The 13,871-nt window shown below is 30.2% G+C and overlaps 1 protein-coding gene across 1 annotated transcript; it reads left to right on the top strand.

The window, feature by feature from the left end:
- The first annotated feature begins 7,651 nt into the window (after positions 1-7,651).
- LOC136090895 (piggyBac transposable element-derived protein 4-like) lies at positions 7,652-9,025 on the top strand. The gene is made up of 3 exons (XM_065817871.1): positions 7,652-7,821; positions 7,897-8,667; positions 8,773-9,025. The coding sequence occupies exons 1-3, from the start codon at positions 7,652-7,654 to the stop codon at positions 9,023-9,025; spliced, it is 1,194 nt and encodes a 397-aa protein (XP_065673943.1).
- The last annotated feature ends 4,846 nt before the right edge of the window (positions 9,026-13,871 follow it).

The raw sequence follows: 13,871 nt of genomic DNA, 5'->3' as shown, positions 1-13,871 counted from the left end.
TATGTAGCAGACAGCGGAAAGTGTACGCTGTGCAATAGTTGACAGACGACAGTGTTGCTAACTCATATACTAGAAGGGCTTCAGTCACAGACTGAGGCCCTTCTAGCACATTCTTATTAATTTGTTGGCCAGTATCTAGGCCACCAGTGCATGTGACTGAGATCCTTTTAGCACACAGCAATGGAGCTATCTTTTAAGATGCGGTTTTTATCATTAACTTAATTTATGTTTTTTGACTAAGGCCCTTTTAGCATGTGCCAATTCATACGTCAAGAGCAATCATCAATAGCGACTCTATTAATTCATCTTAATCAAAAAAAAAAAAGAAGCAAAGACACTGGATATAAGAAAGTATTTAGTAACCTAGAGAAGTTTAATGAAATAGGCTTGATTATATAACAATATATTTGTTTTTAATACACCTTTTTTGTCATTTATTTTTGACAGGGTGTTAAATTTATATAACACAAATAAGAAGGGTGAGGAACAACGCAAATTCTTGAGCAGCAATTCATTTAAAGACAATCATATATACACAAAAAACAAAAAATACTTCTGTTTTGGTGGCAATCTTTCATAAATTCATAAACTTAACATTTATGGTAGGCAAACTCTTAGTGTAATTTAAGAAGTTTTAGCGAAATTGAACCCAAATCAAGTCTCTATTATAACTGCTGACCAAATAGTGTACAATTTAGGAAAATAAGTTCATTGACACTACCCAGAACTGTATGGTAAAATATTGAAATGGCCCTCTTTTCGTTGGCTGGAGATTAATTAGAAGGCAGTTGTTGGTGTAATTCCATAACTAAAGCTAGTAAAACAAATTCTGAATGAGCTTAATCTATGTTGATTGGCCGAAAAGTAAAACGTTTTAAGCATGCAACACAAGTTTCATTAGCTGGTTTATATTCACTATTGACTGAAGCATAAGAAAAACTACGACTACCTTTGACTTGTAGATGTATCAACAAAAGAACAGCATACTATGGCTAAAGATCAAGCCTATGAACAAAATATTAAAGTCATAAAAAGAGAAAGCCGCTCAATTGACGTTTTAGACAGCCCAAGTGCATTGATGTGTATGTTGAGTGAGCCACTACTTGTTGAGATTCTAGAGGGATTCGGAGAATAAAAAAAAAGAATATGATAAAGAACCATTACGATAAGATACACCTGCCTTTGAAAAGGTATATAACAAAAATGTATCAGAATTTATTGAAGTTAAAAAAGGTTAAGGAACTCTATTTTGAGTAGAAGATATTCTCATACATTTGTCAACAAAAATATTACTTGATGCATAAGCTAGAGCATCCGTCAAAAAAGCTATGCAAACGGGTATTGAATCATCCGGATTTTATATTCAGAACAGTTTAACAACTGGAGCGAATTTAATTAAAAAAGCATTCACCAAAGTTTAAATATTTCGACATAAAAAATCATGTTTATTCACCAACATTATCTGAATTCGGTAAACTCCGAAAAACTAATAAATCGGAGTACTTTAAATGCCTTAAAGTGTTTTCGGAACCTTCTTTGACTTCTTCTGAAGGTATTACTGCAGAGGTATGTGATGAAAGAGTTGTCCCTATAACACATCTAGTATATTCAAATAGATTCAGAGTGTATTCTGAAGTTGAGTTTCGAAAAAAAATAATTAGTATCACATCTACAAAACATAAAGAAATAGAAAGGACTGACATTGCGTTTAAACGTTATTTTCAATGTAGTTTAAAAAATTAGACTAAAGAGAGTCGTGGGACACTCTTTATTCTTGGTTTTTAAAACGCTTAAAAAGCTTGCAACAATCTTCGTGTAGGTAACAATATTTGACTTTTAAATTGTATTGCCCAACTTCTCAAGTTGTAACCAAAAGGAAGCTGGGACTAGAACTTCGCTGCGTGTTAAAAACGCATTTGACAATGGGCACCAAGGTGTCTGTATTTAAACTGATTACGCAGATATTGTTGCGATCTCAATTTCCGTTTTTTAAACAATAAACTGGATAGAATTTGGAGTTGGAAAACTCAAGTGATGGCTTCCATTTCAATATTACTCACAATAGATAAACAAAATGTATGAAATTTCTAGAACAATGAAGATGAAGATTTTTTTAGAGCCTTTTGTAGGTAACCTATGCTTATATAGTATAAAAAATAACTTAAGATATGTTAACTACTAACTTTTAAAATATTTTCTTATAGGATGCGTATTCATTCAAATTTAGTCGAATAATAATAGATGGTAACACGTAACCGATGTTTGCATAGCATAAAAAGCAATAATTTTAGATTTATTAGCTTCTAACTTCCCAAATTATTTTCCAAAATTATTTTTATTTGGCGTCCTTATTCAAATTTAGTCGAATATGTTGTTTTATTTTATTATTTAGCGTATCAACTCCAAATACTCACCTGTATTGAGTATTTGAAGATGATACGCAGTAATATTTAGTTTGTAGAACTTACAGTGTCTATCTGAACAGTTCTACGTATGTATAAATGTTACATCAGGTCGAAAGAGTGGAAGTGGAAAAAAAGTACTTGAATTTTATGATCAGCTAGTTCAAATATGGGGTGGATCTCCATCTATAGAACGTTTAATTTTTGGGAAATCAACGCATGATGCAAATAAAGATATTAATGATAATAACAAAAGTGTAGAAAATTCAACATGTAGCACTGAAGACACCACAGTTAAAAATACAAATAATGTAAACCTATGTTCAAGTTTATGCAGTATTGAGGACAATAATGTAGTTGGCTTTTCTTTATTATTACAGAGTCCAGAAACTGCATCTGTTGATAGCGATATCTTAACTAAAAAAAATGAAACGTAAAAATGACAATAATGAAAATGTTCCAAAATTTATTGACAATAAGCGACGACACATGCAGAGACAATCGAGTGCATCACAAAGAGATCAAATTATGCTGAATGATGCGAGAGAAGATGCTCAATTTAAAAAAGATATCGCTGAAGCCATAAGACATTCTAATTAAACATTCTCAGCACCAATCGAGCAAATGTCAGAATCTTTTTTACAGGTTGCCCAGGGACTTCCTGGATCAATCGAATTATTAATGCAGGAAATGAAAACTAATCAGCAACAATTAAGGTGTATAATAAAATTAGTACATTTTATAGTAATTTTAATGATTGCAATATAATGGACTTGTTTTAATTACGTATTGCTTATGAATAATTTTTTTCTTGTAAAACTTCATTTGTTTTGTTGTTAAATTTAAATTATTTTCTTACTAACAATTATAACAAGTTTGTAATAAAAGGCAACAGTTACAACAATTTAGCAAAATAAAATAAATCAACCACAAAAAAGGATTTCATATTTTTCTTAGTCTTTTTATAGATAAGCTTTTTCTATTTTTAGTCCCTGAATAAATTTTTTGATATATATTTTGTTATAGTTTTGCGTATATATTCACCTTGAGGATTATTAGCAGAGTAAATACTGTTAGAGAGGTTTGAGCTTTCCAATGCATCACTTTGATGTCTTTCAATATGCTGATTAATCTCCTCTTCATTTAGATCATAGGTTTTATTTTTTTCACAAAAGTTATGAAGAACAAAACAAGTATATATAACAATAGGAACTGTTTCTATTTTTATATCAACTACTTTTCTTACAATCCCCACCTTGCTTTAAATCTGCCAAAAGCACATTCAATCTGGTTCCTAGCGTAACATGCTGTTAAATATGACTTCCTTGTTATTTGAACAACTTTAAAACTCTTTTATGCAAAAGTTTGTTAATGAATAGGCTGGGCCTCTAATCAAATAGTTAGGAATTGAATGATAATTAGGTAAACTGTACAATGTTTGAGGTAGTGTGCCTTCTAATAATTTTTTATTGATAGTGGAACTTGTAAACATCTTTGCATCATGTACAGATCGAGGCCATTTGCATTTAACATCAATAAAATATCGTTTACAATCGCATACCGCTTGTACATTTAATGAAAAATATTGCTTAGAACAAAAGTAGTCTTGACCGTTTTTAATAAGACGTTTTAGTTGGACATGAGTGCCATCAATGCATCCAAAGGCTTGCATCATGCCGAACTTTACTTCAAACTGTGAAACTAACTTCATCATATCCTCTTTGTGTTTAGGTAGATGTAAATATATAGGACCAAAGATATTATTTATGGCATCACATACAACTTTTGCAGTTTTTAAAACAGTACATTAATGAATGCCGAAAACATGGGCTATCATCCAAAGGGAGCCAGTATCTTTTAAATAATAAATGGTTATTGCTAGTTTTTTGTGTTTAGTTAAAAAACGATAATTTGGACAGTTAGGTTGAGGACTTATAACAGTATCAATAATAGCAGCAAGCTCCAAGAAACACTCCTTTGTCATTCGGAAATTTCTTTTCCAGCAAGTTTCAGGGACGCCAGGTCTAATCATATTTTGCCACCATAAACCAGTTCTCCCCTTTTCTACCCATAAACTTCTAGATTTCTGTTCATAAGTCTTTGCCTAGCAAGTTTCTGCTTACGTTGCAAGTTATTTTTTCGTGTGCATTAATAAGCACCAAGGGCAATATTTCGTTTGTTTTCTAATAGTTTGTTAGTAATTATTAAACCATTAGGCTGCAATATAAGTGCTGTAAGTAGACTGCACTATCGAATTATAAACAACATGAATTGTAAAATATTATTTTCACGAATAGACATTTTACATAAATTTTTGTTATCCCGGCCAAGTTGAAATTTGAAAACTGAAAGTTGCAGCGGGATGAAAACAGCTATGTAATAGGAAACAACTTTCAACCTGGCACCGAGCTGAATTTTCATCCCGGGTTAAATTTAGCTCATGTAATGAGCCCCTAAAGGTGGTAGTACAACAATAAAAATAAATTTTTTTTTTACTTTTATTATTTAACCAATATTAGTCATCGCAATTTTTAGTTGATTTAATTAAATAAAAAAAGCTTCACATGTTAAAACTTGTTTATAATGTATCGGTATAAAATGTTTTTTATGTTTACCTTGAAACGTTTTGTTTAATCCGATGTTACGCGCTTCAGAAACAAGTTAAACTATAAAAAAGTCGAAAAAACTTATTTAGTCAACTCTTTTAAGTGCAAAGTGGTAGACTGCAACGATTTCTTGTTAATTAGTTTAGCATGATGCCTTTATAGACGAAATTCGCTTTTTATTTCGAGCTACATTCCAACATAATTTTTATGCTATAATATCTCTTTTTAAAATAAAAATAATATGGGTGGATCAAAGAGAAAACAATTATTATACAGAATAAAAAAGCAATATTTCGTAGAGACAGATATACAAAGATTCCATCTTCCGAAACAAAAACTTTGTCTATTCTTGAATCTGTTACACATTCCGCTTCGTAAATAAAAATTAAATATTGCTGACAGAGATTTTCAAGATTTTTAAAGTACAGATTTTAACTTTGTTATGAACTTTAGTCTGTTGGAAAACGTTATATCACTACTGAAATGCCCAAATTTGTGTGAAGATAATGTCTCTTTAATTTTTGATTCCTCTAAAAAGTATGGTTTAAGCATTGGTTTAAAAATATGTAACAGTTGCAATTGGAAAACTTAGTTTTTTTCATCTGCTACATTTTGTAAAAAAATTCAATAGAACAACAAGAGCCTAGTAAAAGCAAATGGATTGGACAAAAACCATTTGATATTAAAACACTTGTCATTGCAGCTTTTGGTGAAATGGGTAAATAGTTATCGTCGTTAGAAAAACTTTGTGGAATAATGAATATGAAGCCACCTATGAACAAAACAAGCTTCAATAAAACTTTAAATAACCTGTTAGATGTTTAACAAAATTTAGTTGACCAGAACATGAAAAATGCTGTTGATGAATTAATCCCTGCAGGTGAAACATCAAAAGACATTTTGAGTGGCTTTGATGGTTCATGGCAAAAGTGTGGTTTTACTTCGAATAACGTAGTTGTTTCTGCAATTTCAGTATAAAGTGGTAAATATATTGACTTTTAAATAGAAACAAAAACATGTAAATTATGTTCAATATGGAAGTTACAAAAATACATGTATCCAGTTGAATATAAAAAGTTCCAGTCATCACATTACTAAAAGTGTAAAATTAGTCATACTGGATCGTCATCGGCTATGGAAACAAGTAGTGTTTTAAAACTTTTTCATCGTTTTGACAAGAAAAATAATTTAAGGTATACCACATATCTTGGTGACAGAGACAGTAGTTCTTATGCCAGTGTTGTTGTTGCTAAACCTTATTGACATAATGTAGAAATTAAAAAAGCAGAGTGCATTGGTCATATTAAAAAACGAGTTGGCACGCGTTTAAGAAACTTAAAAAAAGCAGCAAAGAAATTTTAAGTAATTGCAAAGTACTAGGAGGAGCAGGTCGTTTGACAGAAAATGTTATTAACACATTGAAAAATTACTATGGCAAAGCAATCAGACGGAACACTGGTAGTTTGTATGCAATGAAAAAAAGTTTAGCAGCTGTTCTTTTTCACTGTTCTGAAAGTTATGACAATCAAACACGCCATCAAATTTTTTGCGCATTAAGGATTCTTGGTGCAAATTCCAGGCTCATAAAGTAACTGGAAAAAAAATCTACGAAGAAAATACTTTTTTCCTGCTGCTGTTCAAGATTTTATAAAACCAATATTTATAGACTTCAGAAGTGATACTGTTTTAAAAAAAAGTTTGCACGGTAAAACACAAAAACCTAATGAATCCTTGAACCAATTGATATGGAAGCGGTGTCTCAAAGATATACTTATTTAAGAACTGCTTTATGTGTCGAAGTAGCATCAACTGTGCTATACTTTAATAATGAAGTGCAATTTTAAGAGATGTCATTTGATAAGCTTGAAACAACATTAGGCTGCAATCTACTTTTGTCTTACAAATGACTCTAAGTGCATTTTTAAAGCAGAAAACAATGCACAAGTATGGTGAAATTAAGACGCAAGAAACTAAGAGTTATTTAAAAAGATTTTTGTGATCAAAACGAAACATTGGAAGGTGCAGCTTATGGAAGTGTGGAGGTTTGAAAACTTTTTTTGTTTCTACTTTTAAAATGAGTTCAACAACTTCTAAGCAAAAACCTTCTTTAATGAGATTTTCATTAAGTTTCTTTGATACTCATTGAATACATGGCTCTTAAAAATCAAAGAATTGTTTACTAATGACATCTTTAGATAAGCTTGCATACATCTTGATAAAGAACATTTGCAGTTTAGAATGCGTGGCTTTACCTTTAGTTTTTACAAAAAAATAGTAAAATGACTTGAGTTCCAAAAGCTGCTACTAAAACTAAAGTAACTATAATGTAATTAAAATTCATAGAATCTCGGACTAAACAAGCAAGTTTATTTGTGATATATTCATGTTGGTCTAAAAACTCCTTAACCCTTTAACCGTTAATGACGAATATATACGTCATGACAAAACTTTCGAAAAACGGCGTTGACGTATATATACGCAAAATTTATTTGAAGCAGTGTGACACTTACAATACTAAAATAGAAGCCGTCAGACCAGTCATATATTCTAGAACATTCTTCTACGGAAATTTTAAGCTCATAATGGATATTTTTCATTGAGTATAACTGATTTAATTTAAATTTTAGTAAACACTGTTAAAAAATGGCAAGTTTAAAAAAAAAAGCTAGTGATGTGAAACTGAACTCAACAGAAGATATTGTTAGATTTATGCTTGAAAGTGACGAAGAAATTTCAGACTGTAGTAGTAGTGACTTTGATGATGTTATAGATGGCACAGACATCTCCACTGAAGAGGACAGCGATGATGATATGTAAAAGTCAATTGCTGAAAATAATCAAAGTATTGTTACCCAGCCTGTTTCTTTTGTTGTTCCAATTAAAAAAAGACAGCGAATGACTACAAGAAAAATAAAAGTTATGGATAATTTATGTTGGACAAAATGTAAACCTGTATCAGGTATGTGTAGGCAAATATTTCATAGTGAGCCAGGTGTCCACGAGTCTGTAACATCAGATGACCCTCTGGAGACTTTTGAACTCTTATTCACTAATGAACTTATAGATATGATAGTCAAAATGACAAACAAATATGCAGATCAAAGTAATATAGGTAAACTTCACTCTAAGACATTACGTCTTTCCAAATGGGTAGACACAACACCTAGTAACATTCGAATGTACTTAGCTGTACTAATATACCGTGGCTTGTTACACAAACCTAGAAATGACTGGTATTATTCTAAAAACTTACTAATCACAACACCTGGATTTAGACGCCTAATGTCTCAAAATAAACTTTTACTAATTGAAAAGTATCTCCACTTTGTTGACAATCAAGAGTTAGAGGAGAGTTATAATCGCTCTGCAAAAATTCAACCAGTACTAGTTAGTCTAATTGAACGCTTCAAGCTTCTCCTAAATCATAGCCGTGATATTTCGATTGATGAATCTCTGCTCTTGTGGAAAGGTCGTCTAAGCTGGAAACAGTATAGTCGAACAAAAAGAGCACGTTTTGGACAAAAATCATTTGTTTTGTGTGATGCAGCTACTGGATATATCTGGAATGTAATTATTTATACAGGAGCAGACACGTTAGGAATAGACAATCGTGACGAAGATTATCATGCATCTAAAATCATACTTTCGCTTCTGGATGGGTTGTTAGATTAAGGCCATTGTATTTATATAGATAATTGGTACACTTCAATAGAAATCTGCAAAATTCTCAAACAGCGCTCTACTGATCTAATTGGTACTATTAGGAGAGATCGTAAAGGTTTGCCTCTATCAGTAACGAAAGTTGAATTAAAGCGAGGAGAAAGAGTTGTAGAGTATGAAAATACATTAGGAATTTCTCTCCTACATTGGAAAGACAAAAGAGATGTATTTATGATGAGTGCATGTATACCAGACACAGAGAAGATTGTAGTTAGACGTGGCATTCAAGCAAAAATACCAACTGTTATACACGAGTACAATCAGCTAATGGGTGGTGAAGATCGTTCTGATCAATGATGACATCGTACCCAACAGAGAGAAAGCGTGTTAAAAAATGGTATAAAAAGGCTTTTAGTCATTTAGTCAACATGGCTTCTTTTAATGCACATATCATTCACAGCAAAAAAAATGGGAAACTAGATGCTCTTTATTTTAGGCTAAAGCTAATAGAGCAAATTGCTTTAAAATATGGAAATGAAGTTGAGTCTGCTTTTGATCGACGTGGTGGACGTCCAACACTTGAAGGAAATCCATTCCGACTTACCGAGTCTAACCATTACCCGAGTATGATACCTGCTACTGCTCTAAAAGTTAATGCTACAAGAAGATGCGTAGTTTGTTATAATAAACAAAACAAAACAAGAAAAGAATCACGTTACTTTTGTGCAAAATGTGATGTTGCACTATGTGTTGCACCTTGCTTTGAAAAATATCACATTGTATTAAAACATTAATTTTATATTAAAGTAATGTCTATTTAGTATTTAATATGGATCTAGTTTTATGTAATTTTATAATTTTTTAACTATTTTGTTTACTTTATCTTATAAATGCAATTTTTTAAGAATTTTTTTTTTTTTCAAATTAACCTGACGCTGAGGCTATTGTGCGCTAAAATTAGGTGACGGTTAAAGGGTTAAAGTCATCCCAGTGAAAGCAAACTATAGAAGAACATTTCGACATTTAAATCCAACATCTTTAATTCAAAAAGAAAAATGTCTTTGTTTTTACGCTGGGAAAGCGTTTTAAATTCTTTATGATAAGTCCATGGTTTTTGAATAAAACTCCGACCAAACAAGTTTAGTACCCATGATAGAAAGGTTAATGATAACGTTTTCTTACTAGTGTTATTAGATATATCTAAAAGAAAGCCTTTGGAAAGGTCACATTTATTTCATTTTCAATTTGACTTTGTTAATAGCTGTCAAAAGCTAATGCTGTATGTGAAGTGCAAAACAATTGACCGGCAGGAATTTCTCTATCGAGTATATCAGCTGTGATTTTAGGTATCCTATATTATGAACAGTACTGTCAGCCATATAAACATCTACCTTCTGGTAGAGTTTCTCTGAGGAGTATTTTGAGGCTTCCTGTAACATTTTGAATGTTGTTTTTATGCCACCTGCAATATTTTCTGTAGTTTCTGAAGCAATTGCTAATGTAGGCAAAAAATATTATAATCCTAGGTTAATATGTAAACCAGAAGGTGCAACGGTTCTAACATGCTTTCGAGTCGCAGAGTCAGTTGCGTGAGTTATTTGATCACCAATATATTCAGCTTGAACAATTCTGTCTGCAATCAAGCAAAGAGAATACGTGTGCAACTGTTTTACTTTTTTACTTATGGCACTGTGTTGGGAGTGTGTTAGAATCAATAAATTTGTTCTCAATAGCTTAACAATTGTATTTATCGTACTTAGATATACGGTCAGTTTTATCTGGAACGTTCCCTTATGATTGCCGATTACTTTCAGTGCAATTTGCATTTCCCTCATCGAGAATCCTTCTCCATCTAACTCTGCACATGCATAGTACATATCATTTAAGACTAAGTTTTTTGATTGCCGCAAAAGTAGAATGCGAACCAAAAAAATTGGAAAAAACTGAATTGTTTTTCAACTATTCTAAAAAAATTAATTAAAAATAATTGGTTAACAATAAATATAAAATTTTAGATTAAATATATATATATATTTTAGATTAAATATATATATATATATATATTTTAGATTAAATATATATATATATATATATATACTTTAGATTAAATATATATATATATATATATATTTTAGATTAAATATATATATATATATATATATTTATATATATATATGTATGTATATATATATATATATATATATATATATATATATATATATATATATATATATATATATATATATGTATATATAATTTAAAGGCTAGGCGAATCACCTTTTTTAGTTTAGTCGAATCAAATCACGATTCGAAGCAGGTATTAAATCGCAAATCAAATTGAATCACGAGTCTAATCAGCGCATCGGGGAAATCAAAGTTTAACTAAAACATAGATATCCTCAAAATGCTGATTTGATATATGATTTGATTCGATTTGCGAATCAATGTCTGCTTTAAATCGCGATGCAATTCGATACCATAAAAGATGATACGCAAGGCCCTAAAATATATATACATATTTATATATATATATATATATATATATATAAATATATATATATATATATATATATATATATATATATATATATATATATATATATATATATACACACACACACATGATGATTTGATATATGATTTGATTCGATTTGCGAATCAATGTCTGCTTTGAATCGCGATGCAATTCGATACCAAAAAAGATGATACGCAAGGCCCTAAAATATATATACATATATATATATATATATATATATATATATATATATATATATATATATATATATATATATATATATATATATATATATATATATATATATATATATATATATATATATATATATATACACACACACACACACACACATACTTATATTTGTATGTATATCATGGCGTACTTTATAACACACCTAGTCACCGTGCGGATGACGTCAAAAACTAGAGGCGAACATTTTAAATTGCCAATATTTATTCTGTAATATAATTTCAAAGTGCTTGCTAAATTATTTAGTCAATTTTTAAATTTTTAGTTTACTTTCTTATAAACATGGGTCGTAAATGCTGTGTCACGAATTGCAAAGGCAATTATGATAAAAGCTCTAAAGAAAAAACTTTTAGTCTTCCTCGAACACCAGAAGAAAGAAAATAGTAATTCGCTGTTTCACCAAGAGACAAAATACCAGATAAGAAAGACACCGTTGTTTGTGAAAGCCAGTGGTCTGTTGGAAACATTTTAATAAAAGATTGTGGCAAAGAAAGACCATGTGATCCTCCATCTGTTAATAAGTGTGTAAAACGAAGCTTAATATATAAACCATCTGGTTGTCCTAAAACAACTTCAAGACCACATGCAGAAACTAGAAATGTTCATCCTGACGAGTTGCCTGCTTATAATTTAAAAGATGTTATAAAGTCTTTTAATGATCTGAAAACAAACATAGAAAACTATAAATTTAATGGAATTGATATATTTAATACTAAAACAGAAAATAAAGTTTTGATGCAATCGTTAGAGTTTGTTTATGATACAGGTGTTCCATTGTTTGTTCTAAAAAAATAAATAATAATTTTCAGTATGAATCTTTTCACTTTGGAGTCAAATGTTTAATAAAAACATTCTCATAGAACAGAATTACCATATTGAATAGATGGTCGCATAATGAAGCTGCAGTTCGATTTTTAAATTCATATGAGATAAGCAGTAAAAAAAATTATTCAAAAGCAACTTTTATCAATGAGCGATGAACCTGATACAGATAAAAAGTACACTGTTAAAACAATGATTAGAGCTTTGAGTACTGTTAATGTTGTAATGCTAAGAAGTTCAAAGTCTTCGGGAAGACTTTGAACTTCCTAGAATTTTAACATTAACAAGACTAACATCAAAAGTAAAATCTATTGATGAGGATATTTATCTACAAAAGACTTTTTCAAACTTAACAGACATTAGACATTAAAACTGCATTCTTTTATTTAAAGTTTATGTAAAGACTATGTTACAGTATCATGGGAGAACTGCTTTTGGAAAAGCAGTCAATAATCCAAATGTTCTTGTAAATAATATTTTCAGTTTTATCGTTATTATTATGTAAAAATTTGGCAAACAAAAGATAATATAAATTTTCTGCATAATTTTGGACACCTTTTAAAAAATAATCCCAATAATTGGATCACTGAAAAGCCACAGGAACTTGAATGTTTTATTAATAAAGAAAAAAATGGTCTCATTTGTAGCATTGCATAAATTAGAATCAAATCAAATGATTAGAAATGTCAAACCGAATGATTAGAAATGTCAAAACAAATGATTAGAAGATGTTGATGATACCATTTCTTTTCTTTGAATAACAACTAAATATCGAAGAAATAATGTTTATAGCCTTTATGCAGATGTACATATGCGTGATCCGAATCGGGCTGCTATTTTCTTTTGTGATGATTTTAATCTTCAAAAGCTGTTAGAAGTCGGAAACATGGCTAAGCAAATGTGCTCTTCTTACATAATTCGCTTTAAAAGCGAGTGATACTTATAATGATACTTCTAAAAGTCTCTATTATACTTGTAATGGTCCTGTGGAGTTATCAAAGTTCCTCTTGTCTGCAAGTCATAAGTATGTTTTGTTTGGAACATTTACAACTGATCCTTTAGAAAATTAGTTTGGAAAACTGAGACAGGGACCGAGAGGTACATATTTTATCACTCTTCAACAAATACTAGAGAAAGTGGGTATCATAAAAACAAAACTACTTTTTGCAATTTGACGAACATAGTGTTGATTTTGATTTGACTACATCAGGTCATTCTTGTAAAAGACGTGGTTTTTACTTAAATGAAGAATAATATATTATATATTTTTTTCTTCATTTAAGTATAAAATATAAAATATATATATTGTCTGAAATGACAAAGATTCAGATGACTTAAATTTTCATTATGAGAAATTTAGTGATTTTAATGAGGAAATCAATTGTGGAGGATTAACTATACCTGGTGATTTAGTTTGTCAATGGGTAATATAATGCTATATAATGATTCGTAAAGTATGCATATCTTCCTTGTGCAATTTAATGATACTTTATCATAATCCTATAAATTAAATATGAACAGAAATCATGGTGTTACACTTTAAAATATTTTCTATAAGAACTATTGTAACTTACATTCTTCAAGGTCTGAAAGAAAACCAAAATAAAAACTTTT

This window comes from Hydra vulgaris, chromosome 14, assembly GCF_038396675.1.
Source record: "Hydra vulgaris chromosome 14, alternate assembly HydraT2T_AEP".
Taxonomy (NCBI): Eukaryota; Metazoa; Cnidaria; class Hydrozoa; order Anthoathecata; family Hydridae; genus Hydra; species Hydra vulgaris.
The sequence above is the reverse complement of the archived record's forward strand: the minus strand, read 5'-3'. Positions and strand labels throughout refer to the sequence as shown.

Excerpts from the sequence above, each read along its gene's own strand:
- LOC136090895 (XM_065817871.1), top strand. The coding sequence starts at position 7,652 with ATGGCAAGTTTAAAAAAAAAAGCTAGTGATGTGAAACTGAACTCAACA. Across the intron at positions 7,822-7,896 it reads GAGGACAGCGATGATGATAT|ACAGCGAATGACTACAAGAA; the intron begins GTAAAAGTCAAT and ends AATTAAAAAAAG. Across the intron at positions 8,668-8,772 it reads ATACTTTCGCTTCTGGATGG|GAGAGATCGTAAAGGTTTGC; the intron begins GTTGTTAGATTA and ends TGGTACTATTAG.